Source organism: Ciconia boyciana, chromosome 1 (assembly GCF_034638445.1).
Source record: "Ciconia boyciana chromosome 1, ASM3463844v1, whole genome shotgun sequence".
Classification (NCBI taxonomy): domain Eukaryota; kingdom Metazoa; phylum Chordata; class Aves; order Ciconiiformes; family Ciconiidae; genus Ciconia; species Ciconia boyciana.
In genome coordinates, this window is record NC_132934.1 from 63,146,458 (window position 1) to 63,165,488 (window position 19,031).

Below are 19,031 nucleotides of genomic sequence, written 5' to 3' on the forward strand. Positions count from 1 at the left end.
CAGTTTTGGGGCCCCCAATCCAGGAAAGACACTGATAAACTGGAGCAAGTTCAGCAGAGGGCTGCCAAGATGGTCAGGGAGACATGCCCTGTGAGAAGCAGCTAAGGGAACAGCTTGTTCAGTCCGGAGAAGAGAAGGCTTCAGGGGGATCTCCTAACAGCTTTCCAATACCGACAAGAAGGTCACCAAGAAGATGGAGCCAGGCTCCTCATGCTGGCAGTTAGTGGAAGGAAAAGAGACAACAGGCATAAATTGAAACAAGAGAGGTCCCAACTTGATATAAGGAAAAACACTTTTCACCCTGAGGACACTCAAGCAGTGGAACAGGTTGCCAAGAGGGAGATTGAAAACCTGAGGATGGAAACGGCATGAAGCTTGACTGGATCAAGCCCTGATTAACCTAGGCTGACCCCATAATTGAACCTGCTTTGAGCAGGATGTTGGACCAAAAACTTTCTGATGTTCCTTCCAACCTGAATTATTCACAGAATCATATAGGTTGGAAAAGACCTTTAAGATCATCAAGTCCAACTGTAAACCTAACACTACCAAGACCACCACTACACCATGTCCATAAGCACCTCATCCAAACGTCTTTTAAATACCTCCAGGGATGGTGACTCAACCACTTCCCTGGGCAGCCTGTTCCAATGCTGGACAACCCTTTCAGTGAAGTAAAATTTCCTAATATCCAACCTAAACCTCCCCTGGCACAACTTGAGGCCATTTCCTCTTGTCCTATCACTCGTTACTTGGGAGAAGAGACTGACACCCACCTCACTACAACCTCCTTTCAGGTAGTTGTAGAGAGCAATAAGGTCTCCCCTCTGCCTCTGCTTCTCCAGACTAAACAATCCCAGTTCCCTCAGCTGCTCCTCATAAGACTTGCTCTCCAGACCCTTCACCAGCTTCGTTGCCCTTCTCTGGACAAGCTCCAGCACCTCAATGTCCTTCTTGTACTGAGGGGCCCAAAACTGAACACAGTATTCGAGGTGTGGCCTCACCAGTGCCGAGCACAGGGACACGATCACTTCCCTGCTCCTGCTGGCCACACTATTCCTGATACAAGCCAGGATGCTGTTGGCTTTCTTGGCCACCTGGGCACACTGCCAGCTCATGTTCAAGTGGCTGTCAACCAACACGCCCAGGTCCTTCTCTGCTGGGCAGCTTTCCAGCCACTCTTCCCCAAGCCTGTAGCGTTGCATGGGGTTGTGGTGACCCAGTGCAGGACCCGGCACTTGGCCTTGTTAAACCTCATACAATTGGCCTCGGCCCATCGATCCAGCCTGTCCAGATCCCTCTGCAGAGCCTTCCTACCCTTGAGCAGATTAACACTCCTGCCCAGTTTGGTGTCATCTGCAAACTTACTGAGGGTGCACTCAATCCCCTCATCCAGATCATTCTATGATCATTCTATTCTATGATCTAAGTTTAAGAAGCCCTATAGACAATGTTTTGAACACGCTTGCACAACTTTCCAGCAACTTCAGAACACAAAACCCCAGGGCTGCGTGAATGCTATCCAATTAACTCAAACATTCAGCACAAGACCAGATAAAGTCTCATATGCTTTCTCTCCCAAAATACTACTGCATCTCCAGACGCAATCACAGCTTCATAAAGACAACACATAAGAAATAGCATTTTCCCTGTCAAGGGAAAGCTCAATGCACTAATCCACGTGCATGATTAAGTCAAGCTGTATAACTTCTACAACAGACTGTAGAAGACTGCTCACGGACCTGAAATGAAAACCCACTCCAAAGCATCACACTCGCTCAAACGTGTTGAATGAAACAATACAGCTAACTTCACATTTAAACAACTACTAATGTGGGCTGTGCAATGGTGTCACCTAGCGGTCAGTGCTTACAGCGAAGTCAGGGCCCAATTCAAGAAGAAAATCTACTGCCCATCTACCAACTTTGCTACTCTACAAAAGCAGTGGGGATTTTTAAAGTATGTGTGTGTGTGTGTATATATATATATACACACACACACCCCCCTATATGAACCAACAAGTGCAGTAACCAATAAGACAAATGCCTTTCTGTCATTCAGTTTTAAGTCACACACATCTTTTACGAACTTGAAAAAAAGTCATTCCGGAAGTTGAATAAGTCAGTCCTTTCCAGACGCAAGAAGCATTATTGTCTGACCTAAAAGAGAAGGATTTCCAGAATGATGGATTAGTACTGCACTTCTTCATTTATACCAAAAGAAAAGAGTTTCCAGATCCTCAGGTGTATGAAAATAATCCACTTCGCTAACAAATACAACATTGCTACGTATCTTGTCAAGAAACAGGCACAAAAAGTAGAACATCCAAGCTCTCTATTTACTGCATAAATATTGTCCAAGTCTTGCATGTACAGAATCTGTAAATAGTTTTAGGGTTACAAGTTTCACAGCATCCCCAAACTTTAAGAAATGTTTATGCTACTGATTCTTGAAACATTAGTGATTTCTTAGACATCTGGAGAATGAGGAGAGGCAAAGTTGAACTATTTCAGAATTCCAGAGATTTGTAAGAATGTTTTCATTCTGCTCAGTGAATACACCTTGAAACTACCAAAGTTCATTATATCTTTCCTTTTCTCCTGCTACCAGGTCTGCTTACACTTTGTGCCATATTTGAATCAAATAATCATAATTTCATTAAATTTCCACTCTGGTTGACAGCTTTCCTTTCCCTCATCTCGTCTACTGTTCACTTTCTTAGCCAAATGACTTGGGGATGAGAAACACAGTTTTGTTATTCTCCATAGGTTAGCAGATACTTGGTTGCACCGTATCTCCTACTATGTTCAAAATACTCTTAAGGACATCCCATCACTGTCCAACTTCAGTTCGGTTTCCAGAGCAAAGGAACTTGACTCAGGCAGATGAAGAAAGACTCTTTTCAACATGTGTTCCACAATGACCCTGCATTTATTTGGCTACTTTGTATTTTATGCAAGTTCAAGTTTCATAAGATCTCCACTGTAACAAGATGAAACTGAAATAACAGACTTCTAATCATTAAGTAAACAACCGAAAATACTGCATTTTTCTTGTGGCATAGCAAATACTAAGACCTGGGTTTTGCACCTTGGCTAATCTCTACATCAGAGAAAGAGCAATACCACAGATAGGTTGTCCAGTTTGCTTTTAGATTTCTCAGCAGGCTTCTAAAGCCTAAGCAACTGAAACTTTTGCTGCACTGTTGCTTTTTTCCCCTCTGTTCTTTAGATTGCAGCAGTAACAGAACTAGAGAAATTTCTTGTGTAAAACTACATCTTCTGGAATTCATAACAACTGTCACATCACAGGCAGGGCATACAGACAGTCCTTGCTCATATCACCTTCCAAACACTTAAGAAAAATATCTTTTTGTTCACCAATGTTGTGACCCTTACAGTTTCTAAGCTGTATACTAGTCCTATAATATTTGAGAACTTCAGCATACTAATGAAGATTCTTTCGAAGACAACCGATTGGTATATTTCTATAAGCACTGAGCTGCTATATAGATACATATATAAAAACAACAGTAGTATTTTACATCAGGAGGTTATAAAGCCCATATAAAGTACAAGAGATTCTAGAAACACCACAGTCAACTAGCTTCCATTCTTGGTCAGTAATAACAACCAACACCACCTACACGTGTACATGCAATCTAATGAACATGCCAGAATCTGATGTCAATGAGATATATATCTGAGAATAAATGAGACAGCAGGTACAGCAGAGAAAGCAACAGAATAAATAGCTGAATGCTGAAAAGAATTCCCAAGCTCTAGAGAATTCTCCCAATTAGAAACTGGTAAATCCCAGCAACTATCCCACTCTGATTTTTCTCACATGCCTTAAACAGAAGGGCAATTAACAAGATGTAGCATTTTATGTTACACTTCGATGAACTGTACATATCTGAAAAAGTGGTCTTTCCACCCTAAGAAGTAAGTTCATGCACATAAATGTTTTTCCATTTCTTGTTTTTATCAATGTACAGTGCCAGATATGATTAAAATAAAGAAAAAAGCACACATGAGATGTTGAGTCAAAATTTTTCTTTAATCACCACAGACAGCATGTCTCTGGTATCCAGGATGTTGAAAAGAAAGAACGAAGAAGCAGAATTAAAAAGTAAAACAAGAGCTGCAAAATAGCTTCAGAAATACTTCCCACTTCCAGCTTCAATGCAATCTGAACAGTAATTTAAATAATGCTTATGGTTTGCTTATAACATTGTTTTCAACTGTGTGGATTAGACTCAATTCCAACTAAAAAAAAAGATTCTTTAGTAGCAAGGACAGAACTATTACATCTGATTTGCTAAAGTTTTGTATAGAAAAATTACTGATTATAAATTAAAAAAATTACTAACTTCTATAATGCTTAAGAAAATCGCTCTTCTCTCTGTACTAATGCCAGCACTTACCAATTCAAATTCCTGTGTTACACTTACACTTCTCTCTAATTAATCTCACATTTATAAGCCTGCCCAAAAGACTACCTTCAGGTCTTCAAAAACATTTAAAATCAGTGGCTTCACCAGAACCTTCCTAAGAAATAATTCTTATGCCTCACTTATGTAGTTAAAGAGAAGAGAAGAGAAAAGAAAGGCTAAATAACCAATGTCATCATTTGTCAGCAGCAATAAAGACTCCTTTATATAAGGGTATATACAATGAAATGACAAAAAGGAAGTAACTAATGAGCAAGACAAAGTAAAGCACATATCAGTTCATGTACTTACCAGACCCACAATATTGAAATCTTTGGAAGTTCATTTACAACTAGGGAACTAATCAAATAGCCATACATACATTAATTTGATAAAAATTTAATACAAAGAATAACCTCAAAAATCTATAAGCTTACCCCAATTGTTTTTCAAATATTTATATTTTCTAATAAGGTTTAAATTGTAAACATTTACTCTGAATTATTTAATAAGTAAATGATTAGGTTTTCTTTTGTTCCCCCTCCTCGAGACACATGCACAAGAAAAAAAAAGGAGCTCAACAAGACAAAAATATAACAGAAATTCTATTACCTTGGATTTAAGATTTCACCAACAATTTCTTGCAGCTTGTCAATAAAATTAACAAAGTCTGAAAGCCCCTTTACATGGACTCTTAAAGGATCAAATAATGAAGATGCACAGCCTCTTCCTCCAAGTTCTACGGTTCGGATAAAAGATATTGCCATCTATTTGGAGAAATATTCAGAAATACGAAACTTTAGACCTATGTGACATGTATGCATGTTGAAGTGAGCCTCTCCTACAGATTTGCAAACCGTGTATAACAGCTGGTTGATAGCAGAAATAATTTAACTGAAATCAATAGAATACCTCTTAATGGCAAGCCTTGTACATCTCACCATAAATATTTTCAAGATCAATGCTTAAATAGTGCAGCAGTATTAAAAAAACCCACAAGCCAAAGCAAAAATGACCCAGCTAATTTGATATTTACATTGGCCTTTTGGCAGCTTAGAAAAAACTTTATTAACACAGGGTATAGAATTTTTTTGTTGTTGCTGCTGCTGTTTAAATGCTTGTGCTGACCTCACAAGAACTACTCTTCTACTCAGAGAGCTGTCTATGACCCAAGAACAATTTTAACATAAGCATGTAAAAGTTGACTTCAGTAGTATATTTATTTTTAGAGGTGCAAATAAAAATAATGTATACTCAAAGGTTCTGAGAAATTATGACAGTTAAAACTTCTATCATCACAGGTACCCAATTCTGAAAGTTTCCATGTATTTTTATATGCTATAAAGACACTGAAAACAAGAGATGTCCCAAAAGCAGTACGCCTTAGAGGACAACCCCTCAAATTTTAAGGGAACAGTCAGAATAAAAAGCTCAGCAGTTCTCCAGAAAGGTGAAAGTAAAGATAACAATCCAATACGCTTGACACAGATGCAGTAATATTAATTCTGCATATAAATTTTAATTTCAGACTATACAGCTAAAACATAAAGCTCTTAAGACTGGAAAGAGTACAACTGGAATTACTCTAGCAAAGAAAGTAAACCTGCCAGTATTCCTGCCTTTGTGCTAAAGATTTCCTGTGGATCAAGTACAGTTCATAGGACCTTGCCTTCCCAATGGAAAATATTCTGGCTTTGCAAGATTTCTAGAAGACACAGATGCCAGAAAAGAAGACTTCTTTACACGGTAGAGAAGTTTCCCCTCTGGCAACTGTGAGGAAGAGGTAATAAATCCAGTCCAAACACATACTTTTTTTATACAATGTTAACAGAGCATTAGGAGCTAAAATAATTAATCCTGGAACTGAGATTTCACAAATTTTCCATATTTATTCAACCATAAAAATCTGAGAATGCAGCTGCTTCAGCGACTGTTACATACCCATACTGTTTTTCCTTGGTCTGCTCTTGTCTGCACTGAGGCCACTGTGCATGCAAAATTTGATTATTTTGAATATGAGGGACTACAGTGGTTCTTTGGAGAAAGAATTCTTACTCATCTTATTCCAACTATTTTTGAGAGGGCTCTGTGCTGACTATAACTACTGTAAGTACAAATGCACCTCACATACCAAACTAGATTCTTTAGCAACAAGCCTCTGTGAGCACTGCACATTGATGCTGTAACTTTTTATATCCCTATACAAGGGCATTGAGAAAAGAGTATACCACTGTCTCAAGAGGGTTTTTTTCCAGCTGTGTGCCTTTGAGAATAAAATGAGCAGGAATGCCCCATACTAATCACATCTTGAAGAGTATTTCAAGACTAATCAAGCTGCAAATGACTGGAAAGCATTACCTTCCCTAAATTCTGGGTCAAAACTGAAAAAAAATGCAATACTGGCCTTTCAAATTTCAGCCTCTGTCCTAGTGTACGTGTCAAAGGCAGGATTTTGTCACCAGGTTGCTCTAAGAAAAGCAATTTATACACAGAAATACTTCAGGTTCCAGATGTCTCAAGTTTAACAAACACACAGAAAAATGCTGGTATACTATTTAACCAAAACACTTACTCACAGCGCTGAAATGCATTGTAGTGCATTGTTAGTGGCTTGGTTTTGTTAATGTTAGTACTGCTTTGTGATATTTATTTAACCCAACCTCATTGCTTTTAGAGGTATTTGGTAAGCAGCGACATCTAGTCTAATGCCATCTTTTCTTCGTCTTTTTTCTTTGATATGCATACTCATGACCTCACTTCACACTAGTTATGAAGATTTCAAAATTTTAAAAGCAAATCTTATATTCATGTTTAAGATAGCAAACTTTTTCAGGATTTCAGTCACTGTTTTGGATGAACAGTCTCAATGCCTGTTTTCACGTCACACTTTAGAGCTCTAGAGGTACACATGCATGCGATTATTTCTCTGTGCATCTTTAGATCTCATGACCAAGCGAACACCCATTTCTTCACATAGAATCTCTGTTGTGTCTTTTTAACCTAGAAACCATGTTTATGGTGGTATTTGACTTGGCTTGCAAATGTCAGTCTTGCATATGAGATTAAAGCAACATTTTATGTTTATAGATCTATTTCATTGCCTCTGATCTACAGCAAGTTTCATTTGACACACATACCAGGAAAATGGACATTTTTCTCTTCTGTGAGGCATGTTTTAGGTTAGTGAAGGCTTCTCTACCAAGTCCTCTGTCAGGAACATTTAGAATATGAGCCAATGCCAGATCATCCTTAGAATTCACCAACAGGCTTAAATATGAGCAAAAACACTTCTTTGCCAAGATTGTCACCTGTATAAGAAAGCATCACACAAATTGGTCATCCCACTGCTAAATTATGTTCTTTTTTTTTTTTAAAGCTAATTAGATATGTACTGATATGATTTTTGGAAAAGTAAGAATTTCACCTTGCATAATTTCAAAATGCTGCTTTATGTATGGGGATTCTGGAAGTATTGACAAAAGCAAGCATGATTAATATGTTAATATTACGTACACTGTACTTGAATATTCACAAAATATTTGAGGGTTGGATCTCTAGCTATTAAAATTGGCTATCAATTTCTACTTAGAAACCTCTTCACAGATTCCTTTTCTATCCCAAGGCAAAATACTAGCACTATTAAACTACATAAGGATTTGTCATTAATTTCAAATAGGCTAAGATTTTAAACCACTCACCAGCTCTGCACCAGATTCAGTAATTTTTCCCTTAGCTCCCTGAGGATTTCAATCACGGAAACTCCACTGATTGAGTTTTGACATGAATTGTGACCCAGCTCCACCCACATAACCAAAACATAACATTGTAATTGCTTATATTGGAGCACTGTTCTGCACCCTGTAAGAACAACAGGACTGAAGAATTTACAGTTTTGTTGCAAGTAAAGAAAACAAAGACCAAAAAAGGCCATTAACAAAAGGAAAGATAATGAGAAAACCTATATTTGCTATGGAATTCTTATTCTTCTTATTCAACAGGATGTATACAACAAAAATGTAGGCAGTAAAAAAAACAAACGTGTATGTGTGACAGTCTGAAAAGACAGATTTAAGAGGAGGAAAAAAGAGCAAGGAATATTTTTACTACACAAGTCAGAGCAGCAAGAAAGCCATTATGTTAGTGGTAAAAGTGCTATCTAGGGGAGAACCTTAGTTCAGAAAATATTTTCTTGTTAAGAAATATTTTGAGTTGTAACCAAATATTGAATTGAAATTGCCACTTATGAGAAAAGCAAGTTCGGAAATGACTAAAGTTCCAGCACTTCAAGCATTGTTGTATAGTACTCTGAGATTCTTGTTTTAGGGGTTGAAAGAGTAAAAGGAAAGAATCCAGTATTCCCAGAAAGTCCTCAAGTCTTCTACTGGGACAGACAAACCTTTTTTGCTTTCCTACAGCTATCACTACAGTGGCTATTCAGATTTCTTCCGTATGTAAGGGAGTATGAGCTAATAAAATGAAATCAAAGAAGTTTACTTCACCTACCACTTCACTTTGCAGCATTGGGCAAATCATTTAACTCTTAGTCAAGACAATGTCTGAGTGATGGTGTACTTGTAGAAAATTTATTCCCTGGTGTTTCAAGGCAGATTAAGTCTACATCAAGTGCCTGCCATAAGAGGACTGTCCTCCAGAATATAAATTTCTGCACTTGGCCGCATGCACACACCTACAATATACTCAAGTGATACAGAGTTTAAATACTGGTTTGTTAAATGCTCTGGTTTGTTAAGCCAGCAACATTTTAATACCAATAACTGGAAAAGGAAACTATGTTATATTTCATCTTTTCAATATATACAGAACATTACAAAAGATACAGAAATAATTTTTACCTTTACATTCTCCTGGCCTTGTCTGTTGACTGGTGTAGAAGGAATAGAAAGAACAGAATCATTCATTACACCAGACATAAATTCCAACAGCTGAACCTTTAATAAAAAGATTAGAATAAACTTAATCATGAAGATGACTAGAAAGCAAAAGTAGTATTAAAACCTGGTGAAACTGTGTCTCTGCCAGTTTGCTAGTGTTTTGAGGTTAACGCAGCCCTTACAACCTACTTTTGGTTTTAGTCTTTAAAAGTACAACTGTTTCAGCAGAGAAATGAGGTGCAAGATTCACATTAACTTAGAAAAGATATCTCAAACAGTTATGTAACACACTTGCACTAAAAGTAGCTGCTTATATTTTGGAGAACATTTAACATGTTACACCATGTTTAGGAAGAGCTCATTAACCCACCCAAGTTCTTTATCTTCCCTATGAAAACAGGAAGAAAAAAAAAATTAAAAAAAAACACCACACAAAAAAACCAAACCACTGCAGTTTCCATGCCCTTCCTGAACTTCATTTCTCCTTATAATCTCTTTTGTGCCTAATAATCACATGAGTGTTTGAGTGTAGGTTCTCCAAACCTTTAAGGAAGTAAGCAAGCTGGTTACAAGCATACTTGTCATAGAATCATACAATAACTTAGGTTAAAAGGCACCTATAGAGATCATCTAGTACAAACCCATGCTTGAAGCAGGACGAGTTTGACCAGGTTGCTCAGTGACATGCTGAGCCAAGTTTTTAATATCTCCAAAGATGAGATTCCACACCCTCTCTGGGCAACTGTTCCAATATTTGACCACTTTTTCATGGAGAAAGCTTTTCATTCTTACCAGGGCTGGAAGGTAAGCAGTTTTAATTATGCTATAACTAGTAATTCATGGTATGTTCATAATATACCTCAGTTCAATTAATGTTCAGTTAATGATACAGGTTCCCTCCTTAAAATGACCATCTAATTAAATATACATCAAATTCAGAAGATGAACTAAACAGTAATTTGTTTAAGTCTGCTGTGCTGACAGTGGGCAGTAAAAGCAGACAATTAACTCCTCTCTAACTTTCATTACAAGCTAGAATTATGTGCATCTAAATCCAACATTCATTATTTTTTTCAGTATCAATATCCTTTGTCTTCTGACCTTTCCATGCTCGAGAGAGCACAGAATCAAATAAAATCATGTGGAATGCTTGTGTTTCAAACTTATCTTAATTGCTACTTACACATATATTTTATCCAATAACACAGAGATTAATCAAATTCATTTTTCATAGACTTTCATAGACTAAGAGTGGAACACACACTAGAACTTCTTTAGCCTAGAGCATAGCCTCACATGCAGTGTCATAAGAACACCTGAGCTGCAATAAACCAACCACAACAGAGCTGCTGACTGAGTGGCTGAAGTGGAATCTCTTCTGGTTTCTGGAAAAATCTAACATGGGACTACATGTAGCATAGGGAAGTTTTTCCTTTTAAGAGCATGGTATTTTTAAAATAACCATTAAAAATATTTTGATTGCATATCAACATACAACCAAAACTCCATGACACGTATTGACCACTAAGCTTTGTTCCAGTCTTATCAAATCTCTACAGTTCATTTTTCAGTTCCATTTCTGACAGAGTGATATACTCATAGAAGAGCTGTGGGACCCACCCATCCAGCAGGACAGCAGAAAGAAATAATTTTTGAGTGAATTTAAGATTTCTTTAAAAGATGTAGTAATTTAAACTCATCTGCTTCCCCAATAGAAGAGCAAAGTAACTTGTGAATAATTCAGAGCTCCTGTGTATATTTAGAAGTGTCATAAATCCATAACTGGAATGAAAAATATGTCAAAACAATATCAGAGATCAAACAAACAAAATACTTACAGGGGCTATGCTTTCATCTTCAGATACAAGTCCAAGACCATAGCACTTCTGACATATGTCTATTAGATCTAACATATTGCTTCTTGCTAAGAAGGCATGATAGGCTTTTTTTAGATCAGCATAATTTTCAGGTTCTTTCATGTTTTCATGCAACAATCCCAGTTTGTCATGTAACAAATATTTCCAAGTTTCCAACACATCACTAAGTGATACTGTGAAATCTCCATGGTGCTAATAGAACAGAAAAAAGCAAAAATACTATGTTTTGTATTCAGCATAGCTTTAAAAATAACTTTAAAACAAGCTGCATATATGTTTTTTAAAAAACTATTATAATCTAAATATTTAAGTTTATAATAAACAAAGTCTTACTTATAGTTGAAATTCTTCCAGTGCTTTGCCTTTACAATTGAGTTTTGTTATATGTAGTATTTGCTCCTAATCTTTAAAATAGCAGGTATGCATATGGAACTTTACTCATAAGAAGAGACATACTGACTTTTGCAGAACTACTACTTACATAAAGTTATTTATTTGCAGAAATAGTTTTCTGCATGGCAAGCATTTACATCCCAAAGACAGTAAACAGAGCTCTATTACCTTGCTTCAAGCATTAATCTGGGAAAACATATGCCATGTCAAAAAAAAAAAAGAAAAAAAGAGCTTTTTTTCCTGTGTTAGTACAGTTATACTTTAGCATAACACTGATAGTGCTGCTACATAGATCTAACAAATACATTAAAGCAATACACACCTATCTGTTACTAGTACCATAACTAACATTAACTATACAGTATAGGCTACAATCTTATACCCAGCTTCTGGCCCACTCTCCCTGTCAAAAATATTAGATTACATTCCATGTGCCCCTCTGTCTTCTCCCCAACCTCCAAAAAGGAAAAAAGAATTACAGCTTAACAGAAAATTAGCAGAATTAATAGACATTAATAGAAAGTTAATTTAAAAGAGCAGATAAAGTGGGTAAATGACAACAAATACACTGGTAGCAAAATAACAGCATTTTATTAGCAACTGAAGAGCATTTTCCTATTTTAGGTGAAAAAGAAAATTCAAATTTATCACAAAGTAACTTAAGACACTTGTATCAGTTAGAAGACCCTTTCTTCTTTCCAGCTCTTGAGAGTAGTGCTCTATTGACCTTTGGTGGACAGAAGCAGAAAATATATCAACAGAAATTACTAAAATCATGTTTAATTTACATATTAGTTTATCATATTTTTTTCAAAGGATTTACATCAAAGTGGGGACATCTACTATTACTGCATTTATATGTAGGGGTGTATTAAGTAATCATGCCTAAGCACTTCTTAGAAGAATGAACACTTAACTGTAAAGCAATAAGCTTGCAGTTTTGTTGTACCATTCTAAACCAAAAGGAAAAAAGGGCATAAACTTTTCTTAAAATGTTATCTCTACATGGGAGAACAGAAGAGACTAAGAATGAGAGAGACTGTATATAGTCCATAATGCTACATGTAATCTCATTTATGAAGCAGAATTAACTAAAGAACCAAAGTTGTTAGCAAACCTGGCCTAGTTGGAGGTTACAGGTATGGCAGCAGAGCACAAATGACAAACAAAAAGGTGAAGGTGTCACAGCAGATAGGAACAGATAGTGGAGGCGGAATTCACAGAAATTTAAAAACAAGCTGAGTAAGTGACAAAGCCCTGTTGTTTGAGTCACAAACCAAGTGATGTGCTACTGAAGGAGGCAGGATGCAAGCCAGCTACCATCCAGTTGTATCAGTAAGAAGCTAGAGGAGAGAACAGTTATTGCTGCACCCTAAGAAAGAAATAATTAGGTACAATATATAATCCTATTTTTTTAAACCCTGACATTGTCTTTTTCACTTTCAGTAAAGCACTGTTTTTTAAACCAAGTGATTCACAGTTGTGCGGGGGGAGTAGAAATCAGCTCCCTGATCATCAGACAGTTTAATTAAGTTTTCCAGTTCAGTGTGGGAGTACAAGGAACTGCAAGAAATCTAAGCCTGTCTCTTGTGGCTGCCAATAAAAGGAGATGAGTGTATTGTCAATGGTTAAAGACTGCAACACTGAGGAAGCCAGAAAATCAGTTTCAAACCCTGTAAGCCAAGCTATGCCTGCGAAGAAAGAATTGCACTAAGATACTGCTTATATAAGTGAAAATACATAGTAGCAGAGAATTCTGCTACTAATTAGATTGAGCTAAAGGTAACAGACAAAACACAGGGTTTGGGATGCAGGAGTACACACATATTTCTGGCCTCTCTAATTCAGAATTTGGTCCTTTATTCACTAATGACTTGTTAACCTGCTTTTCATCTCTTGACCACCAACCCTGGACTTTCACTCCTGTACTGTTCTCTGCCTTTCCAAAATTCTAGCTAGGAGTTGCTAATCTCCCTACACACCCGTACCTCATTAAATTCTGTGCCTGTTTTCACCTTGCTTCCAAATCTTGGTGTCTTATCCAATGTCCATCACAATCTCTGTTTTCTCATAGCTATCTTTACTGCAGACCTTTCCATACTCTACATCCTCCCGATACCAACTTCCCCACCACCATCTCCTCTTTCCCCTGAAATCTGTGACTTCCTTGCTACTTGCTCTTATCCCTTCCTCTTTCACAACTAGACTCCTCATTTTCATCCACACTCTGCTCTTTGATCTATGTGCCAGTCCCCACTTCATGCTGTTAAACTTTTTCAGATGAGGTCCTTCTATTTGAATTAGACCTCAGGATACATGCAACAAGTAATTTTGCAACTGTAGCAAATTGTTCAGTTTTCACCAAAGAAACAGAGTTCAGGTATCTAAAGCATTGCCCAGTATATGGCAGCAAAAAAAAAGCATTATAGGGTCATGTAATTAATTATGTAACATGATATAAATGCCCTGCGACTGAGTGCAATGGTCATTTGCTATGTCAATAACGGCAGATAACTCCCATCTAGTGCAAAGATTTTATTTTATTTCATGCCATTTTCACATTAAGCAACTTTAATCTGGATAAAATAATTACCTGCAAACACCATTAGCAACTGAATACCAAACTAAATACAAAAACAGGTCAGGAGAAATTCTAATAATTTAAGTTGTTCCAGCCCAAAAGATGCTTCCTTAGGGCTCTAGCATACTTAGCACAACTTTCCCAATAGACCTGGTTAAATATACCATTCCAAAGTCCTGAAAGTCAACTACTTTGATATTGCCTAGACAAAGAACTAGGAGTGAAAATGAAAGAGTACTCATGCATATTACTTTCAGAGCACTTTTTTGCCTTCTAATTTGTGCATGGGTTACAAATAATTCAGCGCTATGAACTTGCATGCTATTCCACAGATTACCAGAATACTAAAATAGCATATGTTTTCTGAAAAGCACTTGTTTTCCATTTCAGCCCCTCAAAAAATTAAACTTATAATCATATTATAACCCAATTTAAAGAGGTCAAAACAGTCATAGGTTGGAGAAAAAAAAAAAATGTTTTCTCACTTTGTTTTGAAACAAAATCTTCCAGGCGTACCAAGTTAAAGTACAACTTCAATATAGTATCTAATAAATCAAAAACTTTCCTCACCAGACCAAGGACCTGCAGAGATTAGCAAAGTTTATATTAGTGCTGCAAAAATATTTTAAATCCAAATAAAATTGCACTCCAGATATTAACCTTCATGATCAGGTGCTCACTGTGACTGTATTCTATTACTTATACAGTCAATTTGTCAAGAGTCTCTGGTTTTAAAATTAATTAAAAAAATGTGGTGTTTTGCAGTAAGCATATGCCAACTGGCTAATAGCTCAAGGAAGTTCAAAAAGTTCCACACTTCATTCCATGACAGACATGGCAAGTATTGTGTTTCATAGGCATAGAAACAATAAAGTATTGTAAAGCATCTTCACTTCCTGGTAGTACAGTATGTTAAGTTTCCTTGCACTCTTATTTTAGAATGTCTGAAATCCAGTAGCAACATTTCATGCCTAAAGACACCATTTTTTAGCATTTTGTAGGTATTACAAGCTTTCTAGGGCTAACTACATAGCAAAGCAACTTCTATTTTGACAAAAAATCATTTTAAAAAACAGAAAGTGATGTGTATTTCAGCAATATCATGTTCTCTCCTACCTTCCCCAAATAGTCACTAACCTTTTTTGGAATATGGTTCCAAGACTGCTGTGCTTAACCATCACCCAGGTGTTGTCTCTAGTTCTATTATTTTCAGGCATACTCCTAGACTGCAGTATTGCTGTCTGGCATTGCCCTCGAGTTGTGCAATTCTGCAGTCTTGTCACCTCTGGTCCTACTGAGCCTTCATTGCTTGTGTGTGCTCTCATACAAGAGAGAAGTTCCCAAATTGTGGTACATAAAACACATTGAAGTAGTATAAAGCAGCATTTTTAATAAATTTTCCATTCCAGTGGATGTTGATAGTGCCATGCACAGATTTAGAAACTGGTTCATATAAGCACAAGTGTATAGACATAAGCATCTGATAGTTGTTATATTGCAATCTGATAGAAGCAAAGCCAGTGAAGTTACAGGCCAATATACCAAGCTTAGAGAAACGCCAGTATACCTTGCATGGGTAATTGTTTGGGACTGAACATCTTGGCGGGGGGCTGTCAAGGGGAAAAGTACCAGGGTCAAAGAGAACACAGGTATGCTCTGTTTAAGGCAGACTAGAGAGCTACTGTATGTATGGGTCAGTAGAACAGTTAGTACTTGCAACAATAGGATCCTGAAACAGACAAAGTAAAAACTGTACTCATCCAAGCAACAAACTATTGCTTTCTAAAGTCAACTCTATCAACTATAGTGGTAATAAAAACAAGATAGAAATTTTAGCACACTTTTGATTAAAAAGAAAAAAAAAAACAACCAAAAAGCCCCCACGCTACATTCTTGCTTGCCCTTCCACCCCTCCAAACAGAAACCTGTAATACTATAGAGAAGGGGAGTGGGAGGGAGAAGAGGAGAAAGTCCTATTGATAAGCTAGGGAGGATGCCTCAAGATTTAAGTAGCAACAGTTTTAACACAGTTAAAACCACTCCAGCTGTTAAGCAACACAAAAATACAAGAAACAATAATTTAACCACTTACTATTTTTTTACACAGGGTATGGGAAAGACAGTAGAACAGTCTCAATATATCATTTGCTTTTAAAAAATCCAATATTCATCTACTTCAACATTTTTTTCTAAAAAAGAGCCTGTCCCTTATAGAGAAGAATACTCAGCACTGGTGAGACCACATCTGAGTACTGTGTCCAGTTCTGGGCTCCTCAATACAAGGGAGACACACTGACATACTGGAGAGAGTCCAGCAAAGTCCAATGAATCATCCACAAAGATGATTAAGGGACAGGAGCATCTCGCATATGAGGAAAGGCTGAGAGAGCTGGGGCTGTTTAGGCTGGAGAAGAGAATGCTCAGGGAGGATCTCATCAATGTATATAAATATCTGAAGGGAGGGTGCAAAGAGGATGGAGCCAGGCTCTTTTGTAAGGTGCCCAGTGGCAGGACCAGAGGGAATGGGCACAAACTGAAAGAAACACAGGAGGCTCCCTCAGAACATCAGGAAACACTTTTTCCACTGTGAGGGTGACTGAACAGTGGCACAGGTTGCTCAGGGAGGTTATGGAGTCTCTGTCCTTGGAGACATTTGAAAGCCATCTGGACATGGTCCTGGGCAACTGTCACTAGGTGGCCCTGCTTGAGGAGGGAGGTTGAACAAGATGACCTCCAGAGGTCCCTTCCAACCTCAACTGTCCTGTGATTCTGTGAAAAACAAATCATACTGAAGAACAGCCAAGACAATGTCTCTTGGTAGCATCATTACAATATGTTACAAGCAACATATTACATAAAATTGCTACAAAGTTGGTAGGAATCTCTCATTACCAAAAGGGAGACAGAAACAACAGTTTAAGGGAGTAACACTGTAAAACAACTTTGTGTTTTTCTTTATTTGCCAACATGGAAACAGGATGATTTGGGAAAACATTTCAAGAAATACAGCTTACTGAACAGAACATAATATTCTTCAGACAGTGTACAAGATGCACTCATGGAAGCACAGGGCAGAACTAAACCATACACCAAACCTGATTTCATCCAGAATCAGAGAGAGACAAACACAAATTTCTAAAGGGAAAATGTATTTCTAAAATCAACAATGAAGCACTTTTTCTTCCAGTCTCACAGTCCTAGTGCTAGAATAGAGATTTACAAAACATTTCAGACAAGTCTGAGAATTTAAATTCACAGACTCAGGAAAAACAATTGTTTTATATGATGTCTCAGTTTCCCCCACTACTCGCTAGAACTGCCATGGTCTGAAAATGACAAGTGATTATTTGTCCTAATAACCTATTTCCTACCCCTCCTAACCCTCAGGTGCAAATATAGTCAACTTACAGCAATTACCCTCAACAGAACGTCAACTTAAAAATTGTTATTGCTATTTCAAACCTTAAGAAAGGTTCTTCTTCTCGGAAGCTTTCCTAGATTTTAGACCTATACTAATCAGTCTAGGTAAAAGGTATTAACTTTCACCACAGACCACATGCCACGTGTCTTTATGCCATATGGCTACAACTGTGCTACAACACAAAGTATTTTCACAGAATTCAAAGCATAGATTTTTTTTTTCCTTTCATCCCTGCTATTTGATCGATGTTTATCACACTGTTTGCTACCCTTATTCTTGGTGAAATTTAAGACTAATAAATTATGAGACTTTTAAACTTTTCTGGAGTTCTCCAAAAAGCTTTGTTATTTTTCATATCTACTGCAGATACAGATAACAGTTAAAACACCAAATCCATTAAAATTGTCCAGGCTGCTAAAGAAAGAGAATAGTTGTTTGTGGTAGGTTGTTCGTTTTGGTTTTTGGTTTGGTTTTTTTTTTTTTTCAATCCAGTCAGTCAATAGCCTGTCAGTACAGTTATTCTTCTTGCAGTAATTGACTTTATCATAATAGACTTCTATTCTACAGGTGTTATATTTACAATACGAAATTATTGTACTTAAATCAGAGACCTAACAAGGGACATGCCTACAACTGTAATACTCTGCATCTTAGTTTGAAGTTTCAGTGCCAAAAAAAAAAAAAACAGCCATATTTTACTGTAACACTATAAACATCAAAATGGACATTTAACTGAAGAAATTGAACTTCAGAGATGGCACAGGCAAATGTTAAAATAGTTTTAATCCACATATGCAAGACAAGGTTTACACATACTGCTAATTTGTCTTATTAGACCAACTAGTATAATCAGAAAAAACAAATTAGATTTTGAGCACTCGGTCCTTCTTCAGATTTGAAGTAAAAGCAGTATATTTCAAAATTAAATGAGTTGAAAATAATTGCTTTAATTTTTGTTAGATCATCTGTGAAAGAACAGACACTTTTAGTGGGGAGTAATCTTTGCTGGAGGAGAAAAAAAGGAGAAAGTGGAATAAACTAGTTACCTCCAGGGGAAGGAAAGAGCTTATTGTAAGCTGTTAGGAAAGAAGTAGCAATGAACCATAAAAATATCATCTTTATCACGTCTGTAATATTTGACATCCAACAGAATAACACATTTTAGTTCCCAGAGTTGGCTTTGGAAAAATGTTGTATTTTTCCCTTGAGAATCACAACAAACATGACAAAAAGTGATTGCCTCCACAGATAGTTTCACATTATTGTCCTTTACCAGTTCTCCAAGAGTTCATTTGGTGCACAATAATTTTGTAGTTTTACCTACACAGGTATTGTGAGGACATTGGGATCCTGGCTGGAATATATTACATTCTATGAGGTACAAATGCAGAATCTTGGGATTCTAATATTTCTGCTGTTATGTGTATTACAGTGG

General features: G+C 36.9%; 1 protein-coding gene across 11 annotated transcripts in view; it reads right to left on the reverse strand.

The window, feature by feature from the left end:
- The window catches only part of PARPBP (PARP1 binding protein), a 58,958-nt gene that overhangs the window by 37,120 nt on the left and 2,807 nt on the right, over positions 1 to 19,031 (reverse strand). For 10 of the 11 annotated variants that reach the window (XM_072871497.1, XM_072871493.1, XM_072871485.1 and 7 more), the window contains 4 exons: positions 11,163 to 11,393; positions 9,286 to 9,381; positions 7,570 to 7,740; positions 5,045 to 5,199 (listed from right to left, as the gene is read on the reverse strand). In XM_072871497.1, the coding sequence (XP_072727598.1) occupies positions 5,045 to 5,199; positions 7,570 to 7,740; positions 9,286 to 9,381; positions 11,163 to 11,393 (653 nt within the window). Of the gene's footprint in view, positions 1 to 5,044; positions 5,200 to 6,836; positions 6,901 to 7,569; positions 7,741 to 9,285; positions 9,382 to 11,162; positions 11,394 to 19,031 lie in introns of those variants that run through there. The other variant, XM_072871554.1, reaches the window with a different exon arrangement.